This window comes from Carassius auratus, unplaced genomic scaffold (assembly GCF_003368295.1).
Source record: "Carassius auratus strain Wakin unplaced genomic scaffold, ASM336829v1 scaf_tig00022552, whole genome shotgun sequence".
NCBI classification, from domain to species: Eukaryota; Metazoa; Chordata; class Actinopteri; order Cypriniformes; family Cyprinidae; genus Carassius; species Carassius auratus.
The window spans coordinates 40151-57139 of NW_020525195.1; the positions used below are offsets into that span (position 1 = coordinate 40151).

The 16989-nt window shown below is 35.4% G+C and overlaps 1 protein-coding gene across 1 annotated transcript in view; it reads left to right on the top strand.

Moving 5' to 3' along the window:
• The window catches only part of LOC113077410 (vasoactive intestinal polypeptide receptor-like), a 49975-nt gene extending 33898 nt beyond the window's left edge, over positions 1–16077 (top strand). The window contains exons 5-13 of the mRNA XM_026249820.1: positions 748–845; positions 4656–4791; positions 9203–9356; positions 9496–9556; positions 9670–9742; positions 11059–11150; positions 12274–12403; positions 13553–13594; positions 15877–16077. Of these exons, the coding sequence (XP_026105605.1) occupies positions 748–845; positions 4656–4791; positions 9203–9356; positions 9496–9556; positions 9670–9742; positions 11059–11150; positions 12274–12403; positions 13553–13594; positions 15877–16077 (987 nt within the window). The remainder of the gene's footprint in view (positions 1–747; positions 846–4655; positions 4792–9202; positions 9357–9495; positions 9557–9669; positions 9743–11058; positions 11151–12273; positions 12404–13552; positions 13595–15876) is intronic.
• Positions 16078–16989: the final 912 nt, after the last annotated feature.

The following is a 16989-nucleotide window of genomic DNA, read 5'->3' on the forward strand; positions in this document are numbered from 1 at the left end:
AGCCTTGAGTAAATAATCACTCTTTTCATACTTCAGAATAACATAAGTGGACAAAAAAGGCAGCGCATTGAGTCATAGTCATATACCAAGGTTGTTTTGTTTTTGAGATGTAGTGTTTATGAAAGTTGTGAATGCATGTTATTACCTCACTGTCGTCATACGTACTAAGAGCAGTAAGCTGTTAAAAATTTAGATTTGCACATAAAGTGCAAAACATTTATTTTCTTAATTTCTTAGAATGATTTGTTAGAAAGCATGTTTAATGATACCATATAAATATCAGGATATATCATATACCGACCACGCTGTATAAAAGTTTGAAGTCATTACACTTTTTTATATTTTTGAAAGAAGTAATCTGTGGTCACCAAGGATTTATTTATTTGATCAAAAGAACAATGAAAACATGATCCTTCAGAAATCTTTTAATATGCTGATTTGCTGCTCAAGAAACATTTTTAATTAATATCAAATTTGAAAATACAGTTGCTTTTTATTTTTGTCAACCATGATTTTTTTCCTTTTTCTCAGGAAACTTTGATGAATAGAAAGTTTAAAAGAACAGTATTTATTTAAAATTTGCAATCTTCAATGTAATGTGGCCTTGCTGAATAAAAGTATTCATTTTTTTCTTTCAAGCAAACACATCTTGACCTCAAACCAACAGTAGTGCAATTTAAAGATTCAAGAAGAATTAAACTGTTCAGTGCAATTTAATAAATGCGTATTCTTTCTTTTCTTTTGCAGGATAGTTTCTTTAGGTCGGTGAAGATCGGCTACACCATCGGGCACAGTGTTTCTCTCATCTCTCTCACCACTGCCATTGTCATACTTTGTATATTCAGGTAAGAAATTCTACATTTGTTGGTTGAAACTAATGCTAACACGTATTTGGTATGGTGCAGGGGTGAATTATTTGCAAAACTAGTTTTGCATGTCCAGATTTGTCATGTTTATGCTATCGTACATGCTTTAACTAATTATAAAGCTCTATCCATGGCAATTATTTCTAAGTAAAAGTAGTACCTTCCTAACTTGCAACTCTTTGAAATGAACTGACAGGGCAGTAATTACATTTTTTATTAAAATCAACTGTATGAACAGGGTCAAAGAACAGGGTACAAATAGTCTCACTCTCACTTAATAATAAGTAAGTTAAAACATAAGTAATAATATTAATACAATATAAATTTAAAATATTTATCAGAATTCATTTGAATGTTTCTAGACACTTTTGATCCTTAATAATTTTTGCCTTTAAAAAAAAATAATGTTCCTGTCAAATATAGGGCTTAGTTTGAGTCCTACTAATGCTTCACATTAAAGGACGTCATTTTGATTAAGCTAATGGTTAACAGGCTTTAAAAACAGAAAAACAGTGTTTCATGCATGGTTGTAGCCAGATTCACCATGGGGCGCCATGGAGTGACTGAATCACTGAAGCTGTCGAGGATTAAACAGCAAACAACGTGCATCCGTTTTGACACTACAGTGATTGATCTAGCTCACCAGAGGCAAAACGGTCTGCTAACCATTTGCTAATGACAGAGATAAGAGCTTTCTTACATGTATATTCCAACACACACGTATCATCTTGGCCAAACAAGACTCCCCACCATCAGGGAATCATTCCGGTGGGCATTAGTGCTCACATGTAAACCCAGTAGTGAACCATAAACACGGTTTAAAACCCTTTAAATAACACTAAATTAGCGTTCAAATGTTTTAGGCAATATAATTTATGTATGAATTAAACTGCGCGCATTTGTGGAGCAGACTATTTATGATGCTTTTATGGTGGATGATTTTTCTTTGACATGGCACATTAGAGTGATATGCTCATTATAGTAACTGCTATAGAGTTAGCTTACTCATAATCGCTCATAATTTATGGTCCTGCTACAATACAAAGGGCATCTTCGCTTATTTGATTTACATGTATTTACCAAATGCATAAGAGGATGACCTATAAAAGTGCAGAAGTTTTGCTGTAAACTTGCACAGCGTCAGTCCTCCCTGGAGCATCCTGCAGTTAAATGCTTTGCTCATGGGCACAATTGTGATAGTTCACGGCTCTCTCCTTCTGATTACCAACTCTAAGCTCATCCACATCCTACCAAAAATGCTGTCGTTTCCATCAGTAATTATGTTCATGTGTCACCAGTATGGCAGAGCAGCTCTACTCCTTGATAAAGCTGCTCATTTTCAGCTCTTTAGCAATGTAATCAATCCTAATCCTGTCTATTAACACTATCTGCACTCGAGCTGCAGGCTTAAGCAGTCTTAACTGAGAGGATATCAGTCTGATGTGGGATTTCAGACTGACAGGGGCTGAAGACCTGATCACACCTCAGGTTATTATTGCCGGTTTTAACACTTGCTCCCACTCCACTGAATGACTCAGGTCACAAGTTGTCTTTGCTTGGTGGAAACACAGTCTGTGGTCTAATTAAATTTTGCCCTTACCAAGAAACACTTGGTAAAAATGTAATAGTGTCCAAATCAGTCAGCGGTATGTCAAGGTGATCCTGCAGATGGCCACACACTAGAGACGCAACATAGGCCTGTAAAATCATGCTGATAGTGTCAGATCACAGCATATGAAATGAGCAAAACAAAGACGATATAGCTGTGCATGAGTACTAGGTTAAAGGAAACACAGGGATTTCATCTTTAACTCAAAAGTTTTTAAGTTATAGTCAGTTCCGGAGAATTGCAATGTAATGCAATGAGAATTGCAACGATATAAAACTTCAATAACTGTATTTAATATATCCTATTTGTAATGGTTCAATCAATGTTAAACTATAGAAAGCATGCGTCACATGCTGATGAACAGCAACAATCTACAGGCAAAAATCTACAGTTATGCACTTGCATACAAAATCTATTTTGTTTTGAATCTAGAATATTTGTTTAAAGAAACAATGACACAATTTTTTTTCCTTGGATTGTGTTTTGAGAATGCTGGAAATAACATGTTGTCAATCCAACGTCCTTTTAGTATTATGAACAGTATATACTACTATAGTTTGTATTATTAAATTACATTTGTGGCCAAGGAAATATTTTACATACAATTTTTATATTTTGTAAAATATATGTGAAAAATGTGAAAAAGCTCTACCTCCTTTAGTGGACTTTGTTTGCTATCCTAGGAACTACCAAAAGTCCAGCGTTTTGTGACCTTAGGGAGCTTGATGGATTGTAACGTGGTAGAAGGCTAGTTAGGTTCAGAGACTGTAAAATTGGGGTAATATGATCATATTTTCTAGCTGCTGCTTGTTTATTGAAGATGCAGGACAACCACCTAGAAGTGCATTACAATAGTCCAGTCTAGAGGTCATGAATGCATGAACTAGCTTTTCTGCATCTGAAACAGGTAACATGTTTCGTAGCTTGGCAATGTTTCTAAGATGGAAGAATGCAGTTTTTTGTAACATGGGAAAATGATTTTAAAAAGACAAGTTGCTGTCTAATATAACACCCAGATTTTTGACTGTAGAGGAAGTAACAGTACATCTGTCTAGTTGCAGATTGTAATCTACAAGATTCTGTGTAGTGTTTTTTGGTCCAATAATTAATATCTCTCTCTTATACAAATGTAATTGGAGAAAATGATTGGTCATCCAATCTTTTACATTTTTAACACACAGTGTTAGCTTAGATAATTTAGAAGTTGAATCTGGTCTCATTGAGATATATAGCTGAGTATCATCAGCATAACAGTGGAAGCTAATTGCGTATTCTCTAAAAATATTACCAAGGGACAACATGTATATTGAAAATAGAAGGGGACCTAGGAAGGATCCTTGTGGCATGCCATATTTTACTGGTGATAAATGAGATGACTCCCCATTTAAATAAACAAAATGGTAGTGATCGGACAGGTAGGATCTAAACCATCTTAGAGACTGCCCTTGAATACCTGTATAGGTTTGTAATTGATCTATGAGTATGTCATGATCTATGGTGTCAAACGCAGCACTAAGATCAAGTAAAACTAGAAATTAGATGCAGCCTTGATCTGATGCAAGAAGCAGGTCATTTGTAATTTTAACAAGTGCGAGGTATGGACATTATAAACAATATAATAAACTCTAATAAACAATAAACTCATAATAAACAATAAACTCTCTCTGTTTTAAGAACACTTGCATTATGCATAAAGCAGCTGTGAATGTCTTCTTAAAAGTATAGTATATCCATAAAATGAAAATTATGCCATTATTTATTCACTCTCATGTTGATCTAAACCCGTAAGACTTTCTTTCTTCTACAGAGTAGACTTGGTACAATCAGTATTTTGACTGCCTGCCATAGCTTGATAATATTAAATAAGCATGTCGGACATAAAATGAGCAGCTGCCTTGAATTTTGAATCAGATTTTGTGTATTCCCATGTTTACTGAAAGTAGAAATGCATGTGAAATTGACAACAACACAATGGAGCAAATTATCTGTTTAACAAACCTCTTACACAGACCAGAAAGCTCAATTAGGATTTCATTTGTGGTGTAATTAGCTGTCATTTTTTCTGTTATTAGTTCCAAGGACAGGGTGTAATTAGGGGGCAGGGGACTTCTCAATCAGGCTTAACATATTTTAGATTCAGTTCATGAGCATGGCTGATTGTATTCCTTGTATTCCCTCAGGAAACTCCACTGCACGCGGAACTACATCCACATGCACCTGTTTGTGTCCTTCATTCTGAAAGCCATCGCCGTCTTTGTAAAAGATGCCGTGCTTTACGATGCTATTGAAGAGACTGACAACTGCTCCACTGGTTCTGTAAGTTTATTATTGCACAGTCTATTTATTTAATTTTAAATAAATCCCTTAGGAGTCTGTAATAGTATTAATTAGCAAACCATTAGACATCCACACACAGCAAACCAAGCATTTATCTAGCAGTGTTAGTAATCAGCATAAATACAGTCTATCCCAGCTGATCACGTTTACATTTTTTCATACTCGCTGGTCTTGGGCCTCTTGACTGTTATGTCTGCTGTTAAACATCTATGAGCATAACGTAGTGACAAAAGTGACAAATAGTGACAAAAACAGCAAAGTAAAAGAGTGACAGCAACAAATTTAAAATTAGACCATGCAAGTAAAGCCGAGAACACACTACACGACTGTCAGGCCGATTATGAATGGAATTTGGTCTTGACAACAGAATGTGCCCAGTCAGCAGTATCTGTTCCAGTTGCGCTGAGTCACTATTTGCAGTTGGCAGAAAAAGTTGGTGTCTGTCTAAAGATTATAATCTTAGAATTCAAGAACCAGTTTTTGCCAGTCGATTTCACATTTAGATTTTTTTAAACGTTTAATTTGTAACTGACACCAGCAGTGTAACTGTTTATTTTTCTTTAACTGTTTTTTATTTTGGTAATGAACAGGCTGCAATGTCAAATTAGAAAAAAAAAATGGTGTGTGCGTGTGAGGCACCCAACTGTTAATCTGGAATTTATGGTAGTACAGACAGAAGCAAAACATCATTAAAAACTATAAAGCTTTTGTAAAATAAAGAAAACGTATTTCTGCTGTCTCTTTTTTCCGTGAACTTTGGAGCGCATTACAATATATATATATTATCACAGATTATCACACCAGCAATTTTTCAACGCTGATGCGTTGCTATTGTGACTTACCTACATTATGACGAATTTACAGCTGAGAGCGGGCATTTAACATCTTTTGTATATGGCCGTACTATGCCGCCTGACAAACTATATTTTGTACAGATTCTATTTTGTTTTGGTAAGAATTTCATTATTTTGCCCAGAGAAAAACACTCAGAAATGCAACTCGTTGTCTCCATGCAGTTAATTAATAAACCATCAGTTTTAAGAACGATGTGGAAAATAATGTGTTTTTTTAACCTTAAACCGCACAAACACATTGCATTACACCAAAGACACAAAATAATATTCTTTTTAGCAATGTCAAATGACCCCTTTAAAATTGGACCATACAAATAAAACATCCAAACTAGTAAAAGTAGTAAAAAAACAGATACATTTTGCAGGTTTCCATCTAAGCCTGGACAATCCATGCTGGTTTTAGCTGTTTAGTATTCTATTAAAATAAGAGAGATCAGTTTCACAGTATTTAGCAGGGATGTGGCAATAATCATGACGTTTTCTGAAATGACTCAGCTGTTGAGATGAATATTGACTGAATTTGACAAAGGAGCTTAAAGCTCTCAATGAAAACATGGCTTCTTATCACAGTGTATGGAGTGTGTATGCTGTAACATGTATCCAGTGTTCAGATCTAGTGTCTGTCAATGTCTGCACTTTGCTATAGATCAAGGCCATCTGTGGAATCTTCAGAAGTGAAATGCACTTTCAAGCATTGCTTTTGACTCTTTAGAATTTTAAAATAGCTGGATTTTAAACACAACTTCTGATTATCATAAGATTATTTGCATTGTTAAAATGTACTTTTTTTAAAGTGATTTTAAAGTGAAAGTAAAACACTGTGGCACAAAGGAAGCTCATGTTGAAATGTGGGCAGTCTACTGGAGACATTCTTTTCACAAGTTATTTGCTGAAAATTGTGTCACACCAGACTTGTGACTATTTTATGAACACAATCAATCAATCAATCAATCAATCAATCAATCTATAACATGACAAAGCCTTTTCCACCTTAGAGTAGACAATGAAGTTGAATAGTCACATTATGATTTGACAAAGCAACTGTGAGAAATAATTAATAGTCATGATTAAAAAATTTGTTATACTGTAAGTGAGATATAAAGTATAATTTTTAATTAGTATTATGCATTGCTATGAATTCATTTGGGCAAATTCAAAGGTGATTTTCTCAGTATTTTGATTTTTTTTGCACCCTAAGATTCCAGAGTTTCAAATAGTTGTATCTCGGCCAAATATTGTCCAATCCTAATAAACCATACATCAATGGAAAGTTTATTTATTCAGCTTTCAGATGATGTATACATTTCATTTGACACTTAAGACTCATTTTGTGGTCCAGGGTCACATTTGTGATCATAAAGTTATATTGTTGTTTTATTTCTCTTGCCAAAATTACAAGCAAGCTTTCAAGCATTGTAGGCTAAGCAAACAAGATATTATAATAGGCAAGCCACAGGTTCCTCTTTCAAAACTCTTTGCAAGGGCAGCCTTTTATGGATCCATTACATCTTCTCCATTATTTTTTTCAATGGCTTACACCATTTTTTTTTCTGTCTGTGATTTTATTTTATTTTTTTCTGAGTCTTTATCAGAGACATTTTTCTAGGAGTTAAAAAGTGCTCCATAAAATTTTTACATCAGACTCTTTTAAAGACTTCATCTGCATGTGAAGTATTACTAATCTTCTTTGGAATCAGTAAATATTCGCAGCCAGGTTATGTGTCAAGCTGCCTTATTAACGTTATTCTCACCTTTAAATAACAGTAGACCCATGGGAAAAGGCAGAATGACTGATTGCCAGAAAACAGCTTTATAAAAAGAATTAGTTGCAGTGGTTTTATCTATGATACATAATAAATGCATGATAAAAAGCTGTTGAGAGGTTTGCCTCAGCAGAAGGTGTTTGTTAGCCATTTGTGTGGTCGAGCCTGCAGCAAAAGCTTTCTATCTATTTCAGGGATTGCATGCCCTGAGCAAAAGGCTGCGGCTCTCAGGGTAATTTGGGATGATTTGTGCACATTAAAACTATGAGTCGGATCCATTCATCCTGCGCTGCCTCATTTTACACGCCCGAAAGCCGAAAGCATCATTCAGTGCCTTCTGCTGTCTAAGCTGTCGATTGCTTCATCCACTCAATTCTTTTCTCCTGTCTGTAAGGCATGCGCTCTCATTTTGAGCATGTTGCAGAGAGGAACGGGGTTTTAGATGTGTGAATCTTGAGAATCTTTGATCCCTGGATCAAGGAGCTCAAAGAAGTATTTTTAGAAAAATTTTAGTTTTATTGTTACGTGCAAAACGACATACTTTCAAAATCAAGGTGGGTGTCTTAACAACTGCTCGACTTGTTTATCTTTAGCAAGTTCTGTTTCAAACTAGTGGACCATCATGTCCATTCCTATATTGTAGTTGTATTGACATGAGCATCACAGCTCATTAACTGTGTTAAAACCGTTGTGCAGCACCACATCCACAGTTCTCAGCATGAAGGTTTTGTTTGTATTGAACAGTCAGAGGTTAGTAGTCATCATTAATTCATTCTGCTCTTGAGCAGGAGGACATGGCATTTTCAGCGTGATGCTGGATCTTTGCTCTGTTTTTCCTTTTCACCTTCAGCCACTTACACCCTCCTGTCTGATTTCATTGCCCTGCAGTCTGCCTGCCATGTCTCACTGTCCTCCCTGAACAAACTCCTCTCAACCTCCCACTGGTTCTACCCAAATAAACCACTGCTTTCATGAAAGCCTATCACCAGTGCTTGAATTGCTATTTTGGAAGTCAAAGAAACAAAAAAGGCAAGCACTAGCTAGGCAATACGTGACATATGCATAATTACCTACAGTGATTAGGGTTTGTAATATATATACTATACTATACAATACTATAGTATGTATGTATACATACAGTAAAAAAAAAAAATAATAATAATAATAATAATATATATATATATATATATATATATATTCAATTATTTTTACTAATGAAAAGCCATATTTTCCTTTACTTTGAACTTCTTAGATATGTATTATGTATTGTAATTTTATACACACACACAATGATAGTACATAATATATGTACAATGTAGTTATTTAATTGGTTTTACTAAATGAAGAGGTGATTTCTTTAGAATGAGATATCCCAGTGTTTCCCAGCCTTGGTCCTGGAGGCACCCCAAAACTGCACATTTTGCATGTCTCCTTTCTCCGACACACCGATTTCAGGTATTTAAGTCTATACTAGTGAGCTGATGACCTGAATCAGGTGTTTAAGGAGACATGCAAAATGTGCAGTGTTGGGGTGCCTCCAGGACCAGGTTTAGGAACCACTGAGAAATCCGAAATCATCATTGTTGCAGCTGTATTCAAAACGGTTGTCACGTTTGTGGAAAACATTTGCATAAACAGTGGCTGCACTGCAGCAGGTTACAATTTGTTTTTCATCGATGTGGTAAATGTCAGGATGTCCCTACTTCTCAGAGCACTCAAGGGTGGGAATGAATTCTAAGAGCCATTCTCATTCCCTCCGTCTTTGATTTTCAGGTTGGCTGCAAAGCTGTGATTGTCTTTTTCCAGTATTGCATTATGGCAAGCTTCTTCTGGCTGCTAGTCGAAGGTCTGTACCTTCATGCGCTGTTGGCTGTCTCCTTCTTCTCAGAGAGGAAGTACTTCTGGTGGTACATTCTGATTGGTTGGGGTAGGTGTCATATGTGCATCTGTTTCTTTATTAACCTGCTTTTGTTAACATTTGACATAATGATTATGTTAGCGAGCCATGTAAAACAGCAACTGCTGATGTACTGATCGAAATACATTCTCATTTCACCTCACTACAGGAGGTCCAATGATTTTCATCATGGCTTGGAGCTTTGCCAAAGCTTATTTCAATGATGTCGGGTAAGCTTAACGCAGTCAAAGCCTTCAGTGATTTTATGTAAAAACCAAGACATAAATACTTAGTCATTGCAAGCAAAAATTTATACATTACATTTATTTGTCATATTTTCCAGGTGCTGGGATATAATAGAAAATACCGACCCATTCTGGTGGATTATAAAAACCCCGATATTAGCTTCAATTTTGGTGAGATGTCCTTTCACTCCTAGAGTATCTGTTATGTCACCATTACTATGATTATAGAAATTTGTTTTTGTACATTATGATTTCTGGTTACATTTGGTATGCCCGACTAGATTCCCCTGTCTAACCTGTGAAAAATGTATGCAATTTATTCCTTATTTTTTCTGAGAAATGTCTTTGTTATTATGTCAGTTATTCGTTCAATAAATTGCAGAAGCCCCAGTTAAGTCTGGCCTTTCCTGACAATACTATCAATTTAAGGACACATCTCATTAATCTTCACTGACTGCTAGCGTAAACATTAAAGAAATGGTGTCCAGTTACAATACCTAAAAACCCTGTGTCCCTTGTATATAGTATGCATTTTACAAGGGACACAGTACACCCACAAATTCATTCTATATTATATATTTAGTGCTTTCTTTTTTCTTAATTTCATAATTTATTATTTATATATATATATATATATATATATATATATATATATATATATATATATATATACACACACACACACACATATATATACATATATATATATATATATATATATATATATATATATATATATATATATATACACATCAGTTGTATATTAATGATATATCAATTTTAGTTTTATATATAATTAGTGCATGTTTTATGTATTTTAGAATTAAATTATAATGCTTTATAAAATAAAAGACATGCATTTATTTAAGTTTTTCTATATATTTTAATACATTTTTATTCTTAGATTATATAATCTAAGAATAAGAATTGTCTGCTTGTTGTATAAACCTTAGCCTACAATATGAGTGTTAGGATGTCAGTAACACACAAAACTGTTGACGTATGTGCTAGGCGATGTTATCTCTCTAGGGATTTATTATATACATGAAATATCAATAAGGGCTGAAAGGTGTGAAAAACACTCTTAGAAGCTCTTCGTGGCTTTTCTTTTGAGAGATTTAAAGGGAGGAAAGATGCACTTGAGAGAGATTGACAGAGACAAAAATCTGTCAATCTAGTGGAATGTTTATGCAGATTTATTTACTGTGTTGGGGATTTACTATGGTAGGTCAGAAAACTGAAACACTTCTCATCCTCCCCCACTCCAACATGCTTACATGCTCTGTCTCGCTGCCATCTTAAGGAGGTAGTTTTGTTCTGTACTTTTGCTAATAGATGCCAGTCCCTGCTTTCTCTGAGACATATAAACACTGTGCTTTGGATCCACTGGCTATATGACCCCTCAGTGATTTCAGTAATTTGTCATGAAAAAAGAAACTCTTCGAACTAAAAACACCTGTTATTTTGTTGTTTGTCACCAACAACAGATGAACTTTATCCTCTTCATTTGTATCATCCGGATACTGCGGCAGAAGATCAACTGTCCTGACATTGGGAGAAATGAATCAAACCAATACTCGTAAGTATTTGGACCCCATTTAAACAGATTTTTGCATTCAAATAAGGTTAATTCTGTAATTTGTACACTTTAATCTCTACACCCTGCTGAGAGGACCGGCTTGAAATTTAAAGGCATATTTCAAACAAAAAATTCTGACATCGTTTGCGCACCCTCATCTCACTCCGAACTCAAGACTAATTCTCTTCTGTGCAGCACGACAGGAGATTTTACTCTTTCAAATGAGATGTTAACCTAGTGTGAGACATCTTGCAAAATGTGAATGAGATTCGAGAACTGCAGCAAAGGAGATTACCTGTGACTGCAACAGCGACTTAAATTTCTGAAAATTTACTTTTCCTGACTCTTAAGTTATCATTTGACTTCAGATTAGCAAATGAGTCATATGACTACTTATCATAATGCTTTTTTGCATTCTTTTTGAAGCTTGAAGTTAACATTAATTGTAATTAAATGGAAAAGAATGGAAAGCAAGTTATTTATAAATCTTTCACGGGTGGTTTTTACATTTTTAGGTGAACTTTCCATTTAAATGTTGGTCCAAATTGGTTAAAGCTTGAAAGTTCTGCTCTAGTCGGCAGACCAGCCTTCGGCTATTCAGCAAAACCAGCAGAAAATGAAGTCTAGTAGGTCAAGGGAGTCTTGTTGGTTAAAGAGATCTGACAGGAACACCAGCATCTAAATCACAACTTCTTCTGTAGACCAGCTATTCTGGTCTTTTTGGTAGGATGGGGACTGGAGTTACATGAGAAACATTTTAGCTTATGTAATTTTAACATGGGCATAAAATATGGGGATATTTTAGCTGGCCTCTCCAGCAGCGAGTGAGAACCCACTGCAGTGCAATCTCATCATCTAAAATGTCACTGGCTCTCTCTGCCCCTCTTTCGATGATTTAATGTCCTTTGTCCTTAAGTAGCTCTCCACTATGCAGTTCGCACAAAACAAGACTCAATTCTTAAGCACCTGCAATTTTCTATCCAGCATAAATAATGTTGTTATTCCAGTATGCTTTTTGATAATACCTAGTAATGATATCATTCTCTGCCCTGCGCTGTGTGCATGACAGGAAAGTATCCCATAAATCTGTTCATCTGTCATTTTTTCTTCTTCTTTTCTATAGGAGGCTGGCAAAATCCACACTTTTGTTGATTCCACTCTTTGGGATAAACTTCATCATATTCGCTTTCATTCCTGAGAACATAAAAACTGAGCTAAGGCTCGTGTTTGACCTCATTCTTGGGTCATTTCAGGTGCGTCTGAGGATTTAATCACTCAAACTAGCTGTGAAAACAAAGAGTAGAGCCCAAATATCAATAGTTGCCAGTGACAGGAAATGCTCTCAGGCTAATCGTAGCACTGTTGTTCAGATAGCAGAATAGTTTAATGATGTCTGGTAGAACTGCTCAGGGCTCCTCGAACAGTCTTCATCAAGAATCTCTGTCTTGCACACTTTAGCTATTGGCCATTGTTTTTTTAATGCCATAATTGAGTGTTGCTTCAACTGTGGCCACTTTTGCCCTGTGGATGTTTAGGAAATAAACCCTTATAAACACTTTTCACATTATCCAGTTTAATGGACATTTCCTCCAATTTGCAAATCATGAACTGTGTTTAAAGGAAATGGGTAAAAAAAATGTAATTATTATTATTTTTTTTCAATGTTTACTCCTTTGTTTTTGTCTTAGCATTACATAACAATGGGGAAATCATTTGTTGCAGTATTTATTAATCTTTAATTTTATTTAATAATGCAGTTAGCTAATGTTAACAAATTGAACTGAATTGTATTTTATGGTTCTCCTCACTAGATAAATACATTAACTTTTCAAAATCTTTATTAAAAAAAAACTGTTGCCACAACTGTTGTCAAAGTCAGAATTTTGAATATCTATTGAAACCATTTCTATACATTAACTATGTAAATTATTTATTATTAAATTAATTATGGGGGAAAAAACAATTCCCTATAATGTGAATATTAATTAGCTGGGTCTGGGAAAAGAGTAAAGCAACAAAATCATAAAAAAAAAAGAAAAAAGAAGGAAAAAATGATGAAGGCATGATAGAACATTTCAATACAGTTTTAAATGTGACCTTTATGCAACAAAAGAAAAAAATCTATTCGTTTTAATAAAAATAGCCCTTGGGACAAAAAAGTTAGGCAGAGCCGCCAGAATGACTGGCATGAATTTAGGATGGTTTTGTCCCTGTTAGTTAAATATTCTTACAGTATATCTGCTACAGGACTCACCAGCCCAAATATTTTACGCCACAGTCATACTAGACAGACTGGTAGGAATATCTAGGCATTTAGCAGATTGTCATTCCCATGTGTAATGCTTTTAACGTACCTACAGTGAGATACAGTATCAGTAAGTTGCTTTCCCTTGTTTTAACAGGGTTTTGTGGTTGCTGTACTCTACTGTTTCCTGAATGGAGAGGTAAGGCATGGATGGATGAATGGATAGATAGACAGAATCTTTAGGTGCACTCAGTCACAACTGATCAGAAACCACTTCCTAATATTGAAGTTTCATTCAATTTCTCTAGCAAAAAGCTAAAGCCCTGGAAGCCTGTAATTGGCTTAGATTCTTCTAGCTCATATAGGCTATAAATAGCCCTAGATATACTGGCAGAGGAGGCCTATTACTTTGATATATGCATTGATGTCCACAGCATCTTGGGGCTTTTTTGCTTGAACAGATTAAATAAAAGGGTCACAGGTGCAAACTTTTTTTCCAGGTGCATTCAAATAATCTGACATGTTTTGTTTGTGCACCACAAATGAACAACTTGTACACAAATTGATATCTATTAGTAAAATGATCCTGTTTTACCATTAAAGACAACCCAGGCTCACTGGAATTCAGTGACTACATTTGTGCCAAACCTGAAATACATTTCACTGCACTTTTCATTTGAAAACAATAGAATGCAATAAAATCGCATGTTATGCGCATCTTGTCAGTAAAGTCGCTCCATCTGAAAGTATGTGATGGTGATTTACTACTGATCATGGAACCAGCTTTAGTGAAGAGATGCACATGACAATCGTATGCGATTAATTGCACAGCCCTACACTAGAGGCAGTAAAACAACAACTTTTGTTACTTTTCACACAAATTATAATTACAGTGGCAATTTATTGATTAATAAAGACTTATTTTCAAGCAGTTCCTTACACAATTCTATGTTCCTATATTAAAACACTTTAACAATAGTGCATAATTTATAAACTAATACATTTTGATGTTTGTATCACACAAGCAGCTCCATATTTATGGCTTTTCTGGAGCAGTAAACTTGCCATATAACTCGCCTGGTACATCATTGCACTTGCAATGTTTGCTCTTGCTCTCGCTCCGGTCGTTATGTGTGCACTCTTCCGGGAGAAGTGCCCATATAAGGAGTTCCACCCTTCATGACATCATGAAGAGCCATGATCAAAAAAAACTTTCCGGAACCTATTCAACCCGGAAGGAGTTTACACAGAAATACTCAGTTCTACATCCATTTTCATTTCTACACACAACAATTTCTACATACAAATTTCATTTCTAAATTCTACATACAATTTCAACATGCATGAAATAGCATTAGACCCTCCCTTTGAGGCCTATTTACATCAAAGGGGATAGCTCTAAAAATAACAATAAAGTTATAGTTTCCAAAATCAGTCAAAATTTAGTTCATAACACCACCAGAACAATAACAGCCTCCTTTGTGAAATAATCTCCTTTGTGATAATTGGAAATCACTTTAAAACTTTTTTCTCCAGCTGATCAACAATAAAAACATTAGCCAGCCAATCAGATTTAAAAAACTATGTACCACCAGTCACTAGAGATTTCACTTTTAAAGTGCTGTGAAATGTGCTACAAGCAAATACAATGTAATTTTGCAAAGAAAGCATGTTTTTGTCATAACACTGGGGTTTTTAATAAACCTTAATTTGCAATGGGGTAATAATTAAGTCGCTTAAAGTGCCTAACAAATTGTGTAGCAAAAAAAAACAATGCATACTTCGAGTTTTACAGAAATGTATAGAGTCAGGTATTTCCAATGAGCCAGGTGTTGTTTAAAACCCAGTTGCAACTGTTTTACTTCTGTAATGCTCCTTAATTTACTGAGTTTCTTAAAGACATAGTTCACTCAAAAATGAAAATTCTGTCATTAATTACCCTTTAGTTGACATACCATTCATATTTGTAACACAAATTATGTTCAAATATTAAGATATTTTTGATGAAATCCAAGAACTTTCTGACCCTGCATGGACTGCAGCGTAACTACTGCATTCAAAGCCCAGAAAGGTAGTAAATATATTAGTGGTTCAACAATAATTGTTGGAAGATACCAAAATAATTTGTGTGCAAAGAACACAAAAATAATTACTTTATTCAATAATTTCTTCTCTTTGTGTAAGTCTTTTACGTGCGGTCACAACAGTACCACAACTAATGACACATGATGTCCTTATTACCTTTCTGGGACTTGAACTGTCAGTTGTGGTGCTGTCTATGCAGGGTCAGAAAGCTCTCAGTTCCTCAAAAATATCTTAACTTGTGTTCAGGACATGAGGGTGAGTAATTAATGACAGAATTTTCATTTTTGGGTGAACTAACCTTTTTAATGTACCTTGTAGAGCTTTTGTATAAAACTGTAGAGTGAGAATGTTTTATCCATCACCAGTTGATTAGAATGGATTTCATCCTTCCCTAAGGTCCAAGCAGAGATCAAGAGGAAATGGAGGCGATGGCACCTCGAAAGGTTTCTGGGTCCTGACACCAAATACCAGCACCCATCCATGGGCAGCAATGGCAACAACTTCAGCACACAGATCTCCATGCTGACTCGCTGCAGCCCTAAGACTCGCCGTGCATCCGCATGTCAAGACGAGACATCCATCCACAGTCTAACTTAGGATCTATAATGATGTGGTACTGTCATCAGAATGAGACCATGAGATGACATGACGATGTTCAGGAAGTGTTATAGTGGAAATTCAGTTCTTACCCTTCAGACTGTATTATACATTTTTGGAGAGATGAAGCTACTAAACCCTACATTTGCCTGAAAATAGCGCAATTTGTTTTCATAGGAGTCGTCATTGAGGTTCTTGTATGAAAAACACAATATCGGACAGGCACAGGTCATCTTCTGCAACACGTAAAACCTGTAAATAAAGCCCCAGTGATCTTCTGAAGAGCAGCGGAATTGTAGTTTTTGCCGTCATTTTGTGCCAACTGGGCTCTGCAGGGACACAGAGGCAACAGCATCATCAAAAATGACTGATGATACGCTGCAGGAAAAAGAGGTTAGGGATTCTTTGCCTGGATTGCTCTTATATATTTTGCTTACGAGGTAAGATAAAAACAAAACAAAATAAAACAAAAACAAAGAGAGAAACAAAAAGGCTACCAAAAGCGGATTGTTGAATATCCAATATATGGAGATATACTGTAGAGACCAAATGTGATGTTTCTTCGAAACGTTGTTCATTTTTTTATGATGTTTTCAGATCTCTGTGTGTGTGTGTGTGTGTGTGTGCGCGTGTGTATATTTAGGCACATTTGGAAGCCGAATGCCCTTCTCTGCACTATCATTCCAGATAAGTCATCCCCAGGGTTGTGTCAACATTCAGTTTGCATGCTTGTTTGAGTGTCACTGTGCCACATATCACCGATACTTGACAGTTTTATGGTCTAATGTCAAATCCTTTTGTGCGAAGAACAAACGATCAATTGTGAGATCAATGATGACAAGGACGGCACTGTTGGAGCTTAATATAACAGTCATAGGCTTTGACAATGCTTATCTTAAAGAATAATACACA